General features: G+C 46.1%; 1 protein-coding gene across 3 annotated transcripts in view; it reads right to left on the reverse strand.

Moving 5' to 3' along the window:
* The window catches only part of LANCL1 (LanC like glutathione S-transferase 1), a 33186-nt gene extending 12655 nt beyond the window's left edge, over positions 1-20531 (reverse strand). Inside the window, exons 1-3 of one of the 3 annotated variants that reach the window (XM_005279684.3) lie at positions 20398-20531; positions 20003-20099; positions 15995-16112 (exon numbers count right to left, since the gene is read on the reverse strand). In XM_005279684.3, the coding sequence (XP_005279741.2) occupies positions 15995-16112; positions 20003-20083 (199 nt within the window). In that variant the 5' untranslated portion in view covers positions 20084-20099; positions 20398-20531. Of the gene's footprint in view, positions 1-15994; positions 16113-20002; positions 20100-20332 lie in introns of all 3 variants that reach the window. The other 2 variants (XM_024109252.3, XM_065562130.1) reach the window with 2 other exon arrangements.
* Between the last annotated feature and the right edge of the window lie 1300 nt (positions 20532-21831).

Genomic DNA, 21831 nt, shown 5'->3' on the forward strand with positions numbered 1-21831 from the left:
TTTGTTGCTCTAACTTTAAAACAAAATCCCAGCTGCTTATGGTGGAGCCAAAAAATATGAAACAGATTTCTTGATCAGCTTATCTGTACTGGGACATTAATATCTCCCTGCTTGGCCACTGGGTGACTTTGGACATGTCACTGCACCTCTCTGCCTCAGTCTCCCCATCTGTAAAATGGCAATAATTGTGAAGTGTACAAAGTGTAACTTTGTAAAGTTCTTTTAGATCTACTGCTGAAAAGCATCATACAAGGTGGTATTATTTATATTTATATTTATTTAGTTATTTATTCTTTTGGCCACTTGCCAAATAGCAATGACAAATACATAAGCATTAGTGATAGACAAGAAAATATTTGCAATACAGCAGCTGTTCTCAACCTCAACCATCCTGGAACCCCCTTTTCCATTGCAGGACACCCTCTACCAGCCTCTCATAAGAACATAAGAACGGCCGTACCAGGTCAGACCAAAGGTCCACCTAGCCCAGTATCCTGTCTACCGACAGTGGCCAATGCCAGGTGCCCCAGAGGGAGTGGACCTAACAGGCAATGATCAAGTGATCTCTCTCCTGCCATCCATCTCCATCCTCTGACAGACAGAGGCTAGGGACACCATTCCTTACCCATCCTGGCTAATAGCCATTAATGGACTTAACCACCATGAATTTATCCAGTGCTCTTTTAAACGCTGTTATAGTCCTAGCCTTCACAACCTCCTCAGGTAAGGAGTTCCACAAGTTGACTGTGCGCTGCGTGAAGAACAACTTCCTTGTATTTGTTTTAAACCTGCTGCCTATTAATTTCATTTCGTGACCCCTAGTTCTTGTATTATGGGAATAAGTAAATAACTTTTCCTTATCCACTTTCTCCACATCACTCATGATTTTATATACCTCTACCATCTGTCTGGGACCTCCCTCCCATCGAGCAATATGGGAATGGCAGGGTCTCCTGACACCTGTTGATGACCCCTAAGTTAGAGAAGCCGTAGACTAAACTGGACGTTCATAGAAAAGGAGAGAGACTGAGAATGGCCTTTATTTCTCTCTGCACAGAGAATCAGCTGTTTTCAAGAAAAGTATTGTAAACAAAGATAATTCCTGCATACACACACCACACACTAATTCTGAGTGCAGCCCTTGTCTGAAACATAAAAAGCTATTCAAGAGTCAGGAAAATGCATTCTTCTGCCCCTGACTCTTCCATACCAGGCATCCAGCTACATAAACAATGCTGCTGTTAAAAGGCTAGGACACTGGTTTTGCCTGGAGTCTTACTCTGTCCCTCTCTCATCCCGCTCTTGAAGCCTGTTATACATAACTGAAGAGTCATCAGCGTGTCATTATTCAAAAGGTCTGTCACAGTAGATAGAACCTCCCTTCTAAACACCCACTAGTCAGAAGGCACCCTCAAAAGGATATGTGGGCTCAGGGTATCCTCAAAGAATATGTATCAGAGAAGCTAGCGGCCTACATCGCTTCCAGAAAAATCTCATTTCGCCCCTTACAGTATGCTTTCCATCTCATTAACCGTTTCTAAGACGACACAGGTCCTGTGTTTAAGCCTAAATTAATAGAGCCAATGTCTGCAGATTTCGATCCAGTTAAAAAAAAAAAAAAAAAAAAGGCAGCCTGAAAAATTACTTTCCACTGTACTGGGAACAATTTTAAATTTAGATCATTTTCTCATTTTGCATGGGTAATCTCCAAAGCTTCGTGCTACAGACAATTCAATTTCACATGTATATTAAGGGCAAATTTCCATTTCCTGCCAAAGTTAATAACCTTGTCCGCTCTCTACGCAGTTCAGTGTTAGTATTTCCACAGAGAGAAGCTCAGATGTACAGTACCATCATTCAAGTTTGTAAGGACGTGGGCATGAAGCTCTTTTTAAAGGGGAATACTTACCTACTAGGTCTTTCCATGACCTATCACCATCTTTAGGTTCTTAATAGGCCTGATATCAATTTAAACAGCTCAGACTACGGAGTTACTTGTTTTAATGTTTAGCTTTTCACTTCATAAGCAGCTGCCATTGGAACAAGCTTAATTGTTTATGTAACTACCATGGTAAGAATAATGCCAGGATTGAAGTCTGGAAAAATAAAATTACCTTGTGAGTTTTTCTTCCAATCCCTGCTTCCCCTTTTCCCACAAAAATCTCTTTTAGCTATGAACAATTGTTTGCCAGAAGCTGGGAATGGGCGACAGGGGATGGATCACTTGATGATTACCTGTTCTGTTCATTCCCTCTGGGGCACCTGGCATTGGCCACCGTCAGAAGACAGGATACTGGGCTAGAAGGACCTTTGGTCTGACCCAGTGTGGCCGCTCTTAAAGGCTCCAAAAGCATCATAACGCAGTTAGGTTTGAGAGGCTTTGCAGAACTGTAATGTCGGCATCACTTCCCAAATGGGGCAAGATTTTCTCTACACCCAAAAGCTTTTAAAATCTGGTCTACAACTGTGAAGAGCAACACCCAACCTGGAGAGGTGACTTGCAGCAAGCATTTTTAGGTAGCTAGATACACCAATGATAGACTAAAAAAATAAGAGCATCAAGTGTAGGTTGACCCATGATTAATATCTAGACAATGTATATTAGAGGCAGCATGGTTGGAGGACAGAGTATGGGGTTGGGAATCAGGAGGTCCTAAATGATAATCCCAGCATTGCCACACACTCAGTCTGGCTTTGGGCAAGTCACCGCGCCTCCCTGCCTCAGTTTCTCCATCTGTAAAATAAGGGTAAATACCTAACCTCCCAAATGTGCATGGTAGGTTGAAGATGAGCTAGATAATATTTGCAATGTGCTTCTAATGTGTAAAGTACCATATAAAAATAATTATTACATAATGAGGGATGGGAGGCTAGGTAGAAGAGGGGATCAGTTCCCCTAGCTTTGCACCTCTGGAAACCTAGATCCAGTTGAATTGCTTCAAACATACGTGGCTGTCTCACTCCGATTCCCATTTGTGCCCCTCAGAACTACCACACAGCTGGCAGTCTATGGCCTGCCAGAGCAGAGGATCTGAAGGGTCTATTCTAGATAGACATTATGGTGATAAGGGTGGTGTCGAACCTGAACATCTTCCTGTTGTGCATTAAGCAACATAGCTAACATCTGTCACATGTCGTTGGTTCTCGCTCTCATCCTTTCCCCAGGGGAAGAGCTGTGCATGCAGTGGAGTGCTCTGTTTTGATATGGTTTTGTGTTGGGGGGTTGTGTTGGAACAGTGGTGCATTTGTTCAGCTACATGGGCGATCCAATGCTTATGACCTTTACTTTAGCACTTGCTAAATCCGTTAATCCCAGTAGCACCAGAGTTGTAAGATGTTTTACTTTGTTTAAAATCTTGTCACAGTATAGGGCACGTAGAGTTAGATCTTCCCAACCAGCTAAAAGACTATTTCATCCCCACACACACTAGTTAATGGAGAGGCTGAGATGCTGCTTTAGGTATATACTGAATTCAGGGCTTGTGAATGATGCTGGATTGTCAGCAACGTGTAAACTGCAGGCCATTGTGATACACTGCTAAGGGACAGCATAAGCAGTAGCAAGGCAAACTTCTCTAACTTGAACCATGCTGACCCTGAACAGAAGGGATCTAAGGCCGGGGATAGCATGCTTTCAATATCAATTCAATCTTAGTCTCTTTATCCAGACTGCTGCTAAGGACACCAATTAGACGGTGGTTTTCAGTGTGCAGTCCACTAAGAACTGAACTGCAGTGAACTCGTGTAACAAAGGTCATGAAACTGCCACGAGATAGGAGATTTTTGGTTATTGCTAACTTGGACCAGATTCAGACCTGCGATCTGGAGGGAGAAAAGGCTTCGCACTCCCTCCATCAACCCTGAAAAGCAAACCATCCAGTGTCCTCAAAGCAGGAAGCTATAAATGGGGGGAAACCCACCTATAGTTCCATCTAGTAGAAAATATGAATCTGCTGAAATTAAACTGAGGATGGGGGGAATCATGCACTGGGTTCACAAGATCATGTGCCTTTGTAATGTTCTATAACACCTCTCAGCACCAGAATTCACACGCACCAAATGTGAGCAAAGTTGGGGGGAAAGAGGAGAACTAGTTGATTTCTCTTAAAGGGACACTAGCAACTTGAATTTTAAATAGTGTGGCCCAGCAGTTAGGGACCTGGGTTCTATTCCTGGCTCTGCCACTGGTTTGCTGGGTGACCTTTGGCAAGTCACTTAATTTCTGCATGCCTCAGTTTTCCCATCTGTAAACCGGGGATAGATGATACCACCTCCTCTATAGAGGAACTTGAGCTCTATGGATGAAGAGTGTTAGCGCTTATCTAAGTATTATTATTAAAGTAACTGAGTTTTTCAAAGAGCATTTCTCAAGGAGCACACCTTCACTGATGTGTACAGAATTAAAAAAAAAATCTTTAATTTTTTAACTAGAGGTTTTCAGCTCTGTTCTTATAAGTCTTTCAAAAGTAACACCTCCAAAGATTATCAGACCCATCCCTCTTCCCATTCTTTTTGATGCACATGCCTGCTTGCTACCCCTTCTGTCTCAGCTTTGCTGCAGCTCGTATGGGCAGGTGCCCTGCTGCATCTCAGGGGTGAAAAAATTCACAAAATTCTCTCAGAAACAAAATTCTCTCCTTTTGCTTGTCTCTGATAAACTGGTATCTTGGAGGGGCCGGGCCTTGGAGAGGGGCCGAATGAGGGCTAGTTAATGTTTGGTGCTCGGAGCACGTCAAGTAAAAATGTCATTTAATTTCACCATGAAGACAGACGAAAGCTAAGCACCCTTTGAGCAGTATATCTCCAAGATACAGTCAGTAAAGGCAAAATTGCAGTTGACTAGCCTCAGGGAGAATATTCTCTGTATTTAGTATTTTCAGTATTACTTATTTATGGTGTGATCCAAAGCCCACTGGAGGCAATGGAAAAACTTCTATTGACTACAATGGGCTTTGAATCATGCCCTGCAAGCATAGACCTTTTCTGAAACGTGACTCTGTAAAACAACAGGGGGGAAATCCATATTTTTTGCTTCTTACAGGTCTCTGTATGTGCTCAGTTTTCAAAACGATTTTTGATCACACTTTATAATGAGGTCCTATTTATAAATACTGTAGTATATAAAAGGGTTAAGAAATGATTAGCTGTTTTCGAAGTATTACTCAATTGTCATAGATTGACAAAGAGTCCAACAGCTGACTTGGTTGCTTATACAAAAATGCATAATCATCTGTAACCCATGATGTGTTTATAGCCATCTATAATATATTACTCATGTCTAATGTACTTATAATGTGCTATTAATCATTTATTAACCCTTTTCCAAACCATTTATAAATGGAACTTTATATTAAAGCGTGACAGTTAATTTCTTATTGTTGGCCCTGCAACGCAACACGTACTCAAGAAGTCAAACTGTATTCTTTCTATCTCACATGAAGTCACCAGTCAGAAGAATTCTGTAGGCCAAACCGCATCCTCACTAACACCTGTGCAATCCGACTGCTGTCAATGGTATTATAGGAATGTCAATGACTGGAATTTACTACATATTTGTTGCCACATGAGAAGGAATAGATCCAAGCTTGCGCTCTTGGCTGGGTTGACTCATCCAAGAGAACAGGAACAGAAATAAAAAATGATCATTGCTAATATAGGTTGCTAAAGGCAGTGGACAGGAATGAATACAAAGGATATAATTGGTGGTGTACAAAGGTGCCATTTTCACATCATTACTCTTCAGAGCAGAAATGCACTATAAGACCACCCCTTTGTTCCATTTGCGACCCAAACACTAATGTATCATCCTCCCTTTCCACAAGCCCATTAAATCCACAAGTCCAATGGATTTGGAGAAGTGATCAGTATGGGACAAACCTACGCTCATACAAATACATGTACCCATATCTCTCTTCTATAGCTTCACTTTACGGATAAAATGATGAATGGAGTAATTCAGCCATAGGAAAGACGCTCTCCCAGAGGTGAAAATGGTTAGGGGACCCAAGACACATCCCCGTGTGACCTTGGGCAAGTCACTTAGCCCCAGATCCACAAAGATATTTAGGCTAATCCCCAGCAAAATCAATAGACGTTAGAGCCAAAATACCTTTGCAGATTTGGGTCTTTGTCTGTCTGTGTGCCTCAGGTCCCCATGTGCAAGTGAAGACAATAGTACTGTCATATCTCACAGGGAAGATGTGAGGGATTCAGATACTAAACGATAGGGGCAATGGATGGCTAGAGAGATATCTGAGTGTGCCATTTCTACAGTCCTCGCTGCTGCCAGCCCTTTCCTCAGAACCCACAGGGTGGGATTCCCAAAAGTGATGAGTGCTGGCCTGGCTCTGCTCCCCCCCCCCCCCAAATCAATTCAATGGAAGCAGAGCGAAGGCAATGCTGAGCATCTTTGAAACCCCCACTCGTAATGTTAGGGTTATTGGTCTGACTGGAGCAGAGACTAGCTATAATTGACCCAGAGCACTCAGCTGGCATCTGAATGGTATAGGGGTGACGGAACAGTTCAGCCATACATTTTATTCATTGTGGGACAATCTGTGGTGGTTGTTTTTAATACGTACTTTAACTTTTAAACACTCAGTCTAAAGAGCCAATGTTTTTCTCCCCCTTAAGACTTCTGAGTTTTAAATTTTTCTTTACAAGCAGCAGTTTTCCTTACAAGTGATGTGACTAAAGGACGGCATAACTCATCCTGACCTCCATAAAATGGCATTACTCATTTAGATTCTGCCTCCGCTTTCAGACTAACAAGCTAGTAACTATGTTGGGGACCATTTTAAATAGGACTTCTTATATTGACTTTACTGCCTCCAAAACCACAAAGAGCCTGAGATCCTAAATTAAAAACAAAGGATAGCTTCAGGATCACTGCAGCTCATGCCGTCCTAGACCCTTAGTGGTCATGGCACAGTGCTGTCTGAGTACACACTGGTGATGGGAAACCCTCAGAGATACCAGGTCAGTAGGTATCAGAACCCAGACTCCCTCTGTATACCCCAGGCTTACCCTTCCTTCCAACCCCTGCACTCTACTTGGGACAGGGTGTAGAAACCCTATCCTGCTACCAGCCAACAAGGACTTGCAAGCCTAGACAGTGAGCAGAAGGAAGGCCACGAAAGCAGCTACTCCAGAAATAGGAAGGAGAGAGGCTGTGGGGAAGAAGGCTCTTTACTGAGACTTGTAGCTGTGGGTCTGGGGAACAACCCGTGACCTGGGGAATACTTGTGCATTTCATGTTGGTGTCTTATCTGCTTTTCTGGGATCTAGAGATCCCTTTTTCCAGGGGTCTTATGCATTGAGTTGTTATACTGCCCCTCAAAACACTCCCCTAGTAACTCACCTTCCAGCCTCCCCACACAGGTGCCCATTTTTGCTCCTCAACCTGCCCTCCATAGCTCTGGTAGCCTCTCTTTTGGGTCCAGATGTAGCCCATCAGTGAGCCTGTGTCCCCCTTCTGCCTGACCCGCAGAGGATGAGAGTCTGTTACAGCCCGCATCTAGAGAGACTGGCTTTCTAGACGCTTCTAGCTCTGGAGGTTCCTGGTTTGATGACCGGTGTTGGCCAAGGTGGCACTCATCCTGCAAGCACTTCTGGATTTCAGATCCCTGCGATCTGGGGCATGGGAGCACGTACCAGATTTCCCACTCCAGAGAATTCTAGCAATGGCAGAGAAGCTACTATAGCTCCTGGGCTTTTGTCTAAGTCACTTACGGTTGCAGAGTCAGTGTAAGATGCCACTCAGTCAGACAGACAGACAGCATTTGCATCCACTTTGCACAAAGCGCTGGCCACCGATGAATTAGGCCCTCGGAGTCTGGATAACGGACTGTGTCTGAAACACTACACCTGTCCATCTATCCCTAGTGAAAGGTGGTCTCTTCACAGATGCTTGGCCCTCCCTTGTTGCACAGTAACTTAACCAAAAATAGTTTACCATACAAATCAGAAAGAGTGATTATCTTTCATCTTATTAGGGCCTAGCTCGTGACCTTGCGTTCCTTCAGAGACTACTGGGAACAGGATGATGGTCAGCATTCCTCTGGGTCATATAACCCTCTGCTTTCTCCTGCAGCTCATCTTTTAAGTTCTCTGTCTCAGACACTGGTAACTACGGATATGGCTTTGGGGAAGGTCTGGCAAAATCCTGACTCTGGGGAGGGAGAGCCATTTCTTGGTAGCACACAATGCACCTTCCTTCCATACTTCCTCCCCACCAGCAAAACATAGGAGATACACATGAGCTTTGTGGTGTTATTTGTTTCAGAAGAGCTCAGGGTCCCAGAGGCAGCTGAGAACCACATGATAAACTAGCAGCTCAAAGGAGTGCATATATTTTCAGAGCAGCAGAGTAAACAACTGCTTGAAACCATAATAATGGCTTGGAAAGGTCAATATGTAAATTACTAGCATCCTGGGGCTACAGTTACTTGCCCTCGTTTTTTAACATGTTGCCTAACAAGCTTGAAACAAATACATATTTCAGGCACGTGAATCTTCGCCCTGTCTCCTTCTAGTTCAAGCAGACTCTCTGTAATGTAGCACCGTGTGTATAAATAGATGAGATGCCCAAGAACCCGGAGAACAGGTGGCTAGAGCAGTGGTCTCCAAAGTGGGGTGCAGTGCACGGCAGTTTGGGCAGCCTTTTTTTTTTTGCTTGGGGCAGCAAAAATGGTAGAGCCCCGCCCTGCGGCGCGGCAGGGGGTGTATGCTAAAATTTTTTTTACTGATAAGGGTGCGCGATCAAAAAAGTTCGGAGACCACTGGCCTAGAAGATCTGCAAATGCATAGGAGGGCCAGCTTTTCCTCGCTCCATTTCAGCTTATGGATCAGGCTCATAGACTTAGAGATACAGTATAGTCCAGTGGCCAGGGGGCTGGATGGGGACTTGGGTGTCCTGGGTTCTAGTCCCAGCTCAGTCAGCTGGGTGACCTCAGATAAGTCACTTCTCCATTTCTCTTCCCATCCTTTGTCTTGCCTGTTTAGACTGTACACTCTTCAGAACCATGTCAATACACCAATTGCAGGGGGTTAAAAACAATTCAGCTAAGGACCTTCCTGCTTCTCCACGTGGGCACCAATGATACTGCCAAGAATGACCTTGAGCGGATCACTGCAGACTACGTGGCTCTGGGAAGAAGGATAAAGGAGTTTGAGGCACAAGTGGTGTTCTCGTCCATCCTCCCTGTGCAAGGAAAAGGCCGGGGTAGAGACCGTCGAATCGTGGAAGTCAACGAATGGCTACGCAGGTGGTGTCGGAGAGAAGGCTTTGGATTCTTCGACCATGGGATGGTGTTCCAAGAAGAAGGAGTGCTAGGCAGAGACGGGCTCCACCTAACGAAGAGAGGGAAGAGCATCTTCGCCAGCAGGCTGGCTAACCTAGTGAGGAGGGCTTTAAACTAGGTTCACCGGGGGAAGGAGACCAAAGCCCTGAGGTAAGTGGGGAAATGGGATCCTGGGAGGAAGCACAAGCAGGAGAGCGCAAGAGGGGAGGACTCCTGTCTCATACTGAGAAAGAGGGACGATCATTGAGTTATCTTAAGTGCCTATACACAAATGCAAGAAGCCTGGGAAACAAGCAGGGAGAACTGGAAGTCCTGGCACAGTCAGGGAACTATGATGTGATTGGAATAACAGAGACTTGGTGGGATAACTCACATGACTGGAGTACTGTCATGGATGGATATAAACAGTTCAGGAAGGACAGGCAGGGCAGAAAAGGTGGGGGAGTTGCATTGTATGTAAGAGAGGAGTATGACTGCTCAGAGCTCCGGTATGATACTGCAGAAAAACCTGAGTGTCTCTGGATAAAGTTGAGAAGTGGGAGCAACAAGGGTGATGTCGTGGTTGGAGTCTGCTATAGACCACCAGACCAGGGGGATGAGGTGGACGAGGCTTTCTTCTGGCAACTAGCAGAAGTTGCTAGATCGCAGGCCCTGGTTCTCATGGGAGACTTTAATCACCCTGATATCTGCTGGGAGAGCAATACAGCGGTGCACAGGCAATCCAGGAAATTTTTGGAAAGCCTAGGGGACAATTTCCTGGTGCAAGTGCTGGAGGAACCAACTAGGGGCAAAGCTTTTCTTGACCTGCTGCTCACAAACAGGGAAGAACTAGTAGGGGAAGCAAAAGTGGATGGGAACCTGGGAGGCAGTGACCATGAGATGGTCGAGTTCAGGATCCTGACACAAGGAAGAAAGGAGAGCAGCAGAATATGGACCCTGGACTTCAGAAAAGCAGACTTTGACTCCTTCAGGGAACAGATGGGCAGGATCCCCTGGGAGAATAACATGAAGGGCAAAGGGGTCCAGGAGAGCTGGCTGTATTTTAAAGAATCCTTATTGAGGTTGCAGGAACAAACCATCCCGATGTGTAGAAAGAATAGTAAATATGGCAGGCGACCAGCTTGGCTAAACAATGAAATCCTTGCTGATCTTAAACGCAAAAAGGAGGCTTATAAGAAGTGGAAGATTGGACAAATGACCAGGGAGGAGTATAAAAATATTGCTCAGGCGTGCAGGAGTGAAATCAGGAAGGCCAAATCACACTTGGAGTTGCAGTTAGCAAGAGATGTTAAGAGTAACAAGAAGGGTTTCTTCAGGTATGTTAGCAACAAGAAGAAAATCAAGGAAAGTGTGGGCCCCTTACTGAATGAGGGAGGCAACCTAGTGACCGAGGATGTGGAAAAAGCTAATGTACTCAATGATTTTTTTGCCTCTGTCTTCACGCACAAGGTCAGCTCCCAGATTGCTGCACTGGGCAGTACAGCATGGGGAGAAGGTGACCAGCCCTCTGTGGAGAAAGAAGTGGTTCGGGACGATTTAGAAAAACTGGACGTGCACAAGTCCATGGGGCCGGATGCGCTGCATCCGAGGGTGCTAAAGGAGTTGGCAGGTGAGATTGCAGAGCCATTAGCCATTATTTTTGAAAACTCATGGCGATCGGGGGAGGTCCCAGATGACTGGAAAAAGGCTAATGTAGTGCCCATCTTTAAAAAAGGGAAGAAGGAGGATCCGGGGAACTACAGGCCAGTCAGCCTCACCTCAGTCCCTGGAAAAATTATGGAGCAGGTCCTCAAGGAATCAATTATGAAACATTTAGAGGAAAGGAAAGTGATCAGGAACAGTCAGCATGGATTCACGAAGGGGAAGTCGTGCCTGACTAACCTAATTGCCTTCTATGATGAGATAACTGGCTCTGTGGATGAGGGGAAAGCAGTGGATGTGTTATTCCTTGACTTTAGCAAAGCTTTTGATACGGTCTCCCACAGTATTCTTGCCACCAAGTTAAAGAAGTATGGGCTGGATGAATGGACTGTAAGGTGGATAGAAAGCTGGCTAGATCATCGGGCTCAACGGGTAGTGATCAATGGCTCCATGTCTAGTTGGCAGCCGGTTTCAAGTGGAGTGCCCCAAGGGTCGGTCCTGGGGCCGGTTTTGTTTAATATCTTTATTAATGATCTGGAGGATGGTGTGGACTGCACTCTCAGCAAGTTTGCAGATGACACTAAACTAGGAGGCGTGGTAGATACACTAGAGGGTAGGGATCGGATACAGAGGGACCTAGACAAATTAGAGGATTGGGCAGAAAAAAACCTGATGAGGTTCAACAAGGACAAGTGCAGAGTCCTGCACTTAGGACGGAAGAATCCCATGCACTGCTACAGACTAGGGACCGAATGGCTAGGTAGCAGTTCTGCTGAAAAGGACCTAGGGGTCACAGTGGACGAGAAGCTGGATATGAGTCAACAGTGTGCTCTTGTTGCCAAGAAGGCTAACGGCATTTTGGGCTGTATAAGTAGGGGCATTGCCAGCAGATCGAGGAACGTGATCGTTCCCCTTTATTCGACATTGGTGAGGCCTCATCTGGAATACTGTGTCCAGTTTTGGGCCCCACACTACAAGAAGGATGTGGAAAAATTGGAAAGAGTCCAGCAGAGGGCAACAAAAATGATTAGGGGTCTGGAGCATATGACTTATGAGGAGAGGCTGAGAGAACTGGGATTGTTTAGTCTCCAGAAGAGAAGAATGAGGGGGGATTTGATAGCAGCCTTCAACTACCTGAAGGGGGGTTCCAAAGAGGATGGAGCTCGGCTGTTCTCAGTGGTGGCAGATGACAGAACAAGGAGTAATGGTCTCAAGTTGCGGTGGGGGAAGTCCAGGTTGGATATCAGGAAAAACTATTTCACTAGGAGGGTGGTGAAACACTGGAATGCGTTACCTAGGGAGGTGGTGGAGTCTCCTTCCTTGGAGGTTTTTAAGGCCCGGCTTGACAAAGCCCTGGCTGGGATGATTTAGCTGGGAATTGGTCCTGCTTTGAGCAGGGGGTTGGACTAGATGACCTCTTGAGGTCCCTTCCAACTCTGATATTCTATGATTCTATGACCAGTGTATCAGTTCAAAAGGGGCTTACCGCAGTTTAACTTAGATCAGTAACTTACATGCAGGCTATACAGATATCAGCCAGGCTTTAAATGCAAGTGTCCACACAGAGTTTTGCATCAATGTAGCTAAATTGGTTAAAATAAAACCCAAACCGTTAACTGCTGCAACTTTGGGCATAGACCAGGCTCGTGTGTCTGTATAGTGCCCTGATCTCTCTTGGAGACTGTAGGTGCTACTGCAATACACATTAAACCTTGTGCTCCAAGGGTGTTTGTTCATTACTTTGGATTAACTCAGTACAGCAGCTTAAGCAAACTGTAAAGTTTCTGTTAGTTAGAGGCAGTGAAAATAGTGAAGTTCCTCCCCTTTACACTAGTGCTTCTTGGCACTAAAAAATAGGGTTTCCCTGACACAAACGCAGGCCAGTGGGATGGGGTTCTTGCACGTGTACAGTGAAAGGAATAGACAGAAGACATCTGAAGTCTAATTCCAGCATGTGCCGTGTATGCCTAGGCATAATGGAGTACACGCAGGTGTACTACATCATACAGAGGAAGAATGTTCACTGAAAGCCAGAGCTATTCATTTCAAATATCTCTTATTAGCAGCCACAGAGTGCTGACTGATTTCAGACGCCTGGGTGATGATTTACATGAGAAGATACTCAACAAGCCTTTTCTACATAAGCAATTAAGAGGAAAAGCTGCTGTCATGGCCCAATTAATTTTCTATCCAGAAACAACATTGAATAAATTAATCTAGTGACGATTAGCAGGGGGAAAATGGATACAGAATAATATCAGCGTGTTCCATTTCTCTGGCTGCGACTCACAGGAAATCCTTCATAGTCTTCTTCTAAATGACAAGCCCAGAAGGAATGAAAAGGGGAGAAGGAAGAATCCCTTTTGTGTAACTCCCTTCCAAATAAATATGGGTGGAAGTCCCAGCCATAGCATTGTGCATCATTTCATCCCTCGAATCATTTTCCTTCCTAACCAAGGCTTATAGGATGCTCCTTAAGGCTACCCTATGGAGGTATACGCCTTCCCTCCCCCACCTCGGGAGTTGAGCTCTTCCTCCCAATACACTATAGGAGTCTTGCTAATGTGAGCTATTTATCCTCTAACCCTACATACTGAATTGTACTGGTAATAGGCAGAATCCAATGTAACTTCAAATAACATGCCTATGCCCACTCCATAGGCCGCCATTCACTTATGGGACTGTCACATTAACAATAGATTTCTTGCACATAGTGCCTTTCATGCCAGGGGATCTCCAAGCATGTGCAAGCTGATGGAAATACAGGCTGTCCATGGGGATCAGATCAGCCACCACCAGGTAGAAATGCCGAAGGTGTTGAACAGCGACATCACAGATGAGTGCTGGACAAGAAGTTAGGGATACAGGCTGCATTACACTCCAGGAGGAACTTGGGTGAGGCCTCCTGAGTTGGAATTTGACCAGCATTGCACAATTAACCGTTTTATAAAAGTGCCTTGGAATCAGTAATAGTCACAAGTTGTCTGGGCCCCAGTTTGCCAATTCATTCAAAAGCTTGGCACCTCCAGCATTACTATGCCTTCTAACACCATGCTTGGGCACTCAACCAGTAGTGATTTAGCAAGAAACGTTCTCTTTAGTACCACTTTCTGTAGCACCTAGGCACAGAAGACCAAGACCAGCGTGAAGATCTCAGGATAAGGCAATATGGGTACAAGTATGGGCACTGCAGAGAAATTGGCATCCTCTGAATTGTCACCAAAAACCATATCACTGCTGTCAGGTGTGCGTGATGTCAAGTTTTCCACCATGGGGGTGCTCTGCAGGACTTCTCCCTGCAGAGGAGCTGCTACAGGAAGAAGTAAGAGAAAGAGTTGAGGTGGGGAGAGCATGTGGTGGCAATGGAGGGCCCACCTGGCAGGGAACAGAGAGTCGGGGTTAGGTCCAGAGAAGGGGAGAATACAGGGAAAGCAAAAACACTCACACAAAGGAGAAAATGGGCAGAAAAGGCGTGATGGTGGCAGTCTTCTTCCTTGGCTCATTCTGTCTCGAATGCTATCTACCAAGGGAGCAGGCAGGGTTTCATCCTGAACACTACAGGCTGCTGCAATACCGGGGGGAAATGGTCTTAGGCTGCAACTATACTAAAGCACCATCCAGCTAGCACATTACAAATCGTAGCGTGCTCACAGAAGCACGGGCAGTGGCAAGCAGCAGAATGGGCTAGCTGCCCTGAATGTGTGCCAACGGGGTCTGGGCAGGTTTGTCCTTGGGGCAGCTGGCCAATGCTGCCCGTGTTTCTGCGGGCACACGACAGTGTCGCGCACTAACTCTATGAGAGCTAGCACGAGTAAGTCTTCTTGAGGTGGGACTCACACCCTCCAAGTGTAGACGTAACCTTAGACTCTGACTTCTTTTTGTTAACCCAGACAAGCTTACGGACCAGTGGGATCAAAGACAAAGCCAGTCCTGGTGTAGGGACCAGTTACCTGATGCAGCCCCTGGTGCTTGTCATGGCCAGTCTGGCTACATTCCAGATCTGACTTAGAGGTAGAGCTATTTCTGGTAGCTTTGAGGAGAGAAATCAGTTCAAGGACAGAGTTTCCCCTGATTTATATGCTGTGTTGCATTTCTTCTCCCTCCCCCTCTCAAAGACACTGGGCCAGAACCAGTTTTGGATCAGTCGATTGGCATTAACAGGTAACCCAGAACAAGAGCAGGAACAGCATGGTGATCATGCTACATCACATCATAATGGTAAAAAATAAACGACCCTGAGAGATTTACTGGGACATATTTATATTTATATATTCCCTGATTTCAGTGCTTAGGCACCTTCCATAACCAAGCCAGTTACCCGTTATCTGCAGTAGGCAGAGGTAGCTGTGGACGGTGGCAATGGACGCTCCCACATGCTGGCCAACCCAGATGGTTCCATCCAAACTGGTGGGGCCACTGTTAAGGCTGAGAGGAGTTTGGTCTCTGTAGGCATGGAGCCTCTCCGCTGAGCCTGTCTATACAGTGCCGAGGGCAGATTCTGTCACGTGCATCCATGCCCACCAGGAACTGGACTGACACCCACCCGCTCACTTCACGTTCACCTAACAGCGGGTAGGGAGCCAGCAACTCTGTCACAACTGACTGGGTTGGACCTGAGCCAGCACCTTGAAGGTAAAAGCTCTGATGTTCATCAGCTCCGCAAGGCATCTAACCCGCCAAGCTTTATTTGTAAGAGCACCTTAGCAGAACGGATCAAGAGCATGCCCCATATTGCAGTGCAGTGCCAAGGATACCTTGTTCCCACCCTCCAACCCCAGCAGCCAGAAATGGGGAGGACAGGTGGACCCCAGCTTCAAATGTAGGATGTCTTTGTTAATTGCAAGAAGTGCCAGGGCTGCTTCATAGCATGAGTCTACACTGATCGTTTCTGACTGAGACCATGCATCATAGTCAATAAAGCAGCACTGTTTTCCTTTACTAGAGGAGGCAGAGGCTGGACGAGCCTAACCTGAAAAGGCAGCTAACAAGCAGACTTGCTCTGCCCCACAGAGCTGGCTAGTTCAAATGTCCTTGTTACGGCATTGTCCTACCTGCCCAGCCAGTGTAGCCAGTGCAGTCCCTGGGGTCGGCAGATTTCAAGCCTCTCTCCATCTGCTGAAGCAGCTCCCTGATCTTATTGTTCAGGCGCTGAGTGAACTCGGGAGTCAGCTGTGGATAGAAAAGAAATACCCTACATAAGTAAATATCAGCAAACAGATTGGGTGAGGGCTCATCAAATTCCTGCGAGCGTGCATGGCGGAGAGCAGGGATTACACTGGGGAACTGGGATTGTCAGTCAGCGAGTGTAGCCAGAAATGCTCAGTTTTGTATTTGGCTGGCAGTAGTAAAATGGACTGGAACCTCGGCCTGTTACCTCAGGGGCAGCCTTTTCCCACAGCTCTCACACACCACCTGGCCCTGGCCCACAGGTGTGGCTTGAGGAAGTTGAGAGTTTTCTTCCAAAAAGAAATCCCACTCAGCTCCACCCTGCTCCCATCCAGAATGTGGTGCAAGATGCAGCTCCTGGGGCTGGCTTTTCACTAACTGCCCTTGGATAGCTAGCTAGATTCTCTGTCCTTAATAGGGAGCCCAGACAGCAAATGTGAACAATCGAGATAGGGGGTGGGCGGTAATAGGAGCCTATATAAGAAAAAGACCTATATAAAATTGGGACATCTGGTCACCCTAGTTGTTAAAGCTGTGGTACTGCAGGAGTGACTGGGGTGTTGTGATTTAATCCTTGTATTTGTGAGGTGACAGATTGAAATCTCAATGCTGGGCACTTTAATAATAACAAATTGCATGGGCTTGATTCTCCTCATTCACACCAGCACAAAAATTCCACTGATGTCAAAGGAGTTACTCCTGCTGTCCACCAGGGCAAGATAAGATCTTAAGAATTCAGGCCCTAATTTGCATAGGCTAGGCTTGACCTAGCTGTTACTAATAAAATGGGTTGTAGGAAACAATCCACGAAATGGAAATCCTTCCCTTTTCAACCTTCCACACCCAGTCTCCCACACGGCTAAACATGCTACATATTGACTTCTTTATATTTTAAAAACCTAGCATTCATCAAGGGATATTTGCTGTGGTTTTCCAAGCTGCTGGATTTTGGTACATGAACTGTAACACTTTGTTCATTCCCCTACAGGCATATTTTAATTGCTTTGTCCTGGAAAAAAAAAATAATGAAACTAAGCAATAGGCTGGAAAAAATGAAATTAATTTGTAGAGCTTGGTTCCATACTTACTACTATAACTGCAGCCCATTCATAGCACTGTTGGGATCACCACCTCTGGATTGCTACAACTGACTGAACAGGTCTATAGCGTAAGCCAGTCTAAGGACTGTGATATGGTACTGTATGTCACAAGATGGCATCACCTTATGCTAAAGCAGTGTTTCTCAAACTGGGGTTGCCACTTGTGTAGGGAAAGCCCTTGGCGGGCCGGGCCGGTTCGTTTACCTGCCGCGTCCGCAGGTCCGGCCGATCGCAGCTCCCACGGGCCGCGCTTCACTGCTTCAGGCCAATGGGGGCTGCTGGAAGCGGCGCGGGCCGAGGGACGTACTGGCTGCCGCTTCCAGCAGCTCCTATTGGCCTGCAGCGGCGATGGGGCAGGTAAACAAACCGGCCCGACCCGCCAGTGGCTTTCCCTACACAAGCGGCGACCCCAGTTTGAGAAACACTGTGCTAAAGTATCTACCATACTGTGTAGTTACATGCTTTTGTGATAATTCCAGGAGCACCCACCAATGTAGTAAGAGCCTTAAGCAATAACAAAGGGATTTGTTTTAACAAGGTTGGAATGTAGTTGAGAGCTCAGATGCATCAGAATGTTTTATGCCAAGGCTTGGCTGTGTATGCACACACACACACATACACTCTGCTTCCTACACACCTTTGCAGGGGGGCAATGTTTTGAAGGAAAGAGTATTTTTCTGTTTGGAACGTATGTAGTAAAAGTGATGGTATAATGTGGATGAGTATTATTAAACAGTGTGCCACAAGCATTCACACTGTACTAAGTTGTGTAGGCTAGAAAAGACAGCTGCAGTTTAGGCAGACCCCAGCTCATCAGTTTAAAAATCTAACCATGTCACAATCCCTTCATTTCTTTTGGTAGCCTGCCACTTAAGTAACTCAGAGACTCTAATCCATGCTGTGGTCTTTGGGTTAATACATTAAAGAAGGCACATCTCTTGGGTCCAATCCCCTGAGCTTGAAGATTTTGAACTAGTTCTGCTTGTTTGAGTCTGTTTTCCAGAACCTGTCACAAAAAGCGCTTTGTGCAATAAATTGTGATTATTGTTTTTAGTCTAGGGAATCTGGGTTAGATACAAGAGATCTGCTCTGTTAAATGTGTGACTAAAGACTTTTCATATATATATATATAAAATATGCTTCTAAAATTGCTGAGAGGATAAAAGTGCAGTGACTCAGAACTGATTCGTTGGAGTCAGACTCTGGAAGCAAATCTCAGTGAAACATTGTGGAATAAAAACTTCAGGTAGCAACACCGCCAAATCAAGATAAACACCAGATCTTTAAGGACTTCCAAATCCAGAGATATACAGTGAAAGCTTTTAAGGTGCTTCCTAGCAGTGATGAGACAGCAGATATGTTGCCCCTTCAACTGGGAAGACTTCTGTGGTTGTGCATACGCTGCATCCTCAGAAATGGGAGACTGCAAGTCTCCTCTGCCAAAGTGAAGCAGAAAGTATCAAGGCCCCTCTGTAATAACTACATGTCAGGGCATCTCTTCCTGGCTCTGAGATGCATTGCTCAAAAAATACAGAGCCAGTCTAAACAGGGTGGATGTGAGGCTGCCAAAGCAGACACCCCTGTGGTGTTTGAATGCTTCATCATCTTCACAATACTTAGCACTTACACAGTACATTTCATCTTCAAAGAGTATTACAGACATTAATTACTTAAGTTTCCCAGCACCTCTGTGTGGGAAGCTTTAATTTACTGATTGAGAAACTGAAGCACAGAGATTAAGTGACTTGCCCAAGGCCACTGATAGTCGGTGACCAAAATACAGGAGTTCCTGGCTCCCAGACATGCTCTCAGACCACACCTGCCCCCGAATGGCTGCAAGATCCTTTCATCTTACCTTTCCAGCTATTACCATAAAATGCAACACTGCTCCTAACCAAAGATCCATATCAACAGATACATGGGAATCGACTGGGAGACAGACACACACAGACTATACAATCTCTGTCTGTTTTTTACGCAGAATTACTGGGGCCTTATAAAGTCCCCAGGGGAAAGGGTCAGTGTTTCTGATTTGTGTCTGTATGGAGTGGAGTCTTGTCTTGTCTTGTCAGTATCCAATAAACCCTACAGCAAGTGGCAGTGGGAAAGCAAAAGCTTTGTTTATTTGCTTATAGTCTCAGGGTGTTTATCACACAAGTGAAGTCAGAATCCTGTTTGCAATGTCAGATAGCTGCTTCGGAAACTGGTTCTCTCCCCATATACATTCTCTTTTCTAAACTGTTAACACACCCCTTTGAACCCTCTCACAAGAGCCGGTGATTTGGATCACGCAGCACCAATGCCCAGGTGCATGGACTGACCTTTTTCTCCTGTACCCAAACCTCTAACCTACATTAGGATTTTCCCATTAGCCTTTGCCTCCCCCTTACAAAAGTTTAACTTGTCTCATGATTTCGTAGGATTAAACTAGACACTATAGTTGTTTTCAGTAACTGGATGAGGTGGCTATAAATGGGGAAACTGTCCCAGAGGACAATGGCAGATACCTGGATGCTGACCTGGCTCAGGTAAGCCTACGAGAAGGCTCAAGGAAACTCACAAAAACATTTCAAAAAGAAATGTCCGAGACACTATTAACATCGAATGCGCAAGCCCTGTCTTGAGGCAGGTTAGGAGTGCAATCCCTGCCTTTCTCCGGATCGACCGGGCACTGCTCCCATGCAGCACAGAAACAGGGGGAAGAAAAATTAAGCTCACACAAGCCCATGCCACTTGTTAAGAAAGAAACACTCCAGCGCCATAAAATTAAGTCACTTTAGAGCCCCAACTCACCCGCCCTGAAGAGTCAAAGTATCCTGTGGCCAGAGATTTGTCATAGTCTGCGTAGGGATTCGGGAAGGCCCTTTGGGCCATAATGGCAACAGCAAACCTGCAAGAGAGTGAAGAGAAAAAGCTGGGATCCAATTATTTGAGCAGGCTGAGGCTAGTGCTTCCTGCTATGACAGCCACCTGCCCCAGGCCCCAGCTTCCTATCAGCTGCAGAGCAGACAGGCCAGATTCTGCAGCTGCCCCCACATCTAACACACAGGAGAAGATCTCAGGGATCTAAAGATGCAGCACAAAAGCCTACAAACACCCCCCCCCCCCGCCCCCTTGCTGTACAATACAACTCCACCCGGAAAACAGAGGGAATCGTTGATATGAAACCACGTTTCCCCCCACCTCACCCTGCAGCTCAGACAACAACAAGCAGAGATCTGACTTTTCCACCTCCCACTTCCTGCTGCCACAAGCCAATGAGAGCTCTAGAGAGCCTGGAGACCCAGCCACACACGCACACCCCCCTCCGGCTTCTTAAAGGGACAGGGAGTGAAGTCTACTTTTGCAGGGCTCTTTTTATGCCAATCCAAACTTTTGGGCAGTGTTCCCAGTGCTGAGCTCATGAAAGACGCTGAGCCCAGCTACCGGCCCTGCTCTGCTCTCCCCAGCACATTGTGTTCTGCCAATTTCCCAAGGGTTTTTTTTTAAGGGGTAAGATGGGTTAAGAATAATTCATATCAAATAATGGAGAGAGCAATATGTTGATTATTTGTAGACAATTAAGTAAATAGCCAACCTGGTCTTACACGCATCCACAGCAGAATTTTTAACATTGCTTATAAGACTATTGCACTTGTCCCTTTCCTAGCAGAATCCTGCTCTGGGTGTGTTAATGGTATTTTCTGTAAATTAGTGTCATGATTTGTATTACAGTAGTCCCAGCTGAGATCAGGCACCCTGTACATACATATACTAGGAGACAGATCTGCCCTTAAGAGCTGACAGTCTAAACAGAAATGGGTGTGGGGGGAAACTGAGGTACAGATGGGTGAAGTGTTACACCCAAGGTCACCCAGCAGGTCAGTGGCAGAGCCAGCAGCAGTTTAAGGAACTAGATCACTATTTTGAAGATGAAGATGTCTCATATTTGCAGTAGGTGGCTGGCCTTTCCAGCCTGTTATAAACCTCACATCTGCCCTCCTGCCTGGACCTCGATTCTCTGATCTGCTGCTGAAGCACTCCCAGCTGCCTCCCCGCCCGCTGCTGTACTGCACTCCCAGCTGTCTCCCCCTCCCCCCGACTCTCTCTCATCATTCACCCTCTGCCAGGAGAACCAGGTTTGGAGCAGAGAATTAGGCCAACTTTCCAATGTTGTCACAGGAAGGGAGGCTGCTGACGGTTGTGGTAGCTGTGGAGATGACTTTTTATGGGGTTCACAGGCCGCCGCGTCTGATGTTCTGAAGTGGGTTGCTGAGGGTGTTTGACCCTAGTCCTTGTTTGAAAGCCAGGGGATGGCAGATGAAAGAGGAGGAGATTGAAGGAGCATCTCACAAAGGGTCATAGTTTCTTGAGCCCTTTGCCCCTTGTGACAGTAGCCACTGTAATCGATGGATACTTGATCTTTGTCAAGCCTGACCCTGATTATGTGGCTGGTGGAGCCAGGGAAACAACATGCAGTTTCTCACTGACTCCTGTGTGTCAACCCCCTATTATACCCCTCACCTGAACACTCAGTGAACATCTTGCCTGCTCCGAGCTCAGGGGGTTACTCTTTTAGCTCAAGCAGTAGAGCAGGGATCGGCAATGTTTGGCCCGCAGCCTGCCAGGGTAAGCACCCTGGC

Source organism: Chrysemys picta, chromosome 11 (assembly GCF_011386835.1).
Source record: "Chrysemys picta bellii isolate R12L10 chromosome 11, ASM1138683v2, whole genome shotgun sequence".
Lineage (NCBI taxonomy): Eukaryota > Metazoa > Chordata > Testudines > Emydidae > Chrysemys > Chrysemys picta.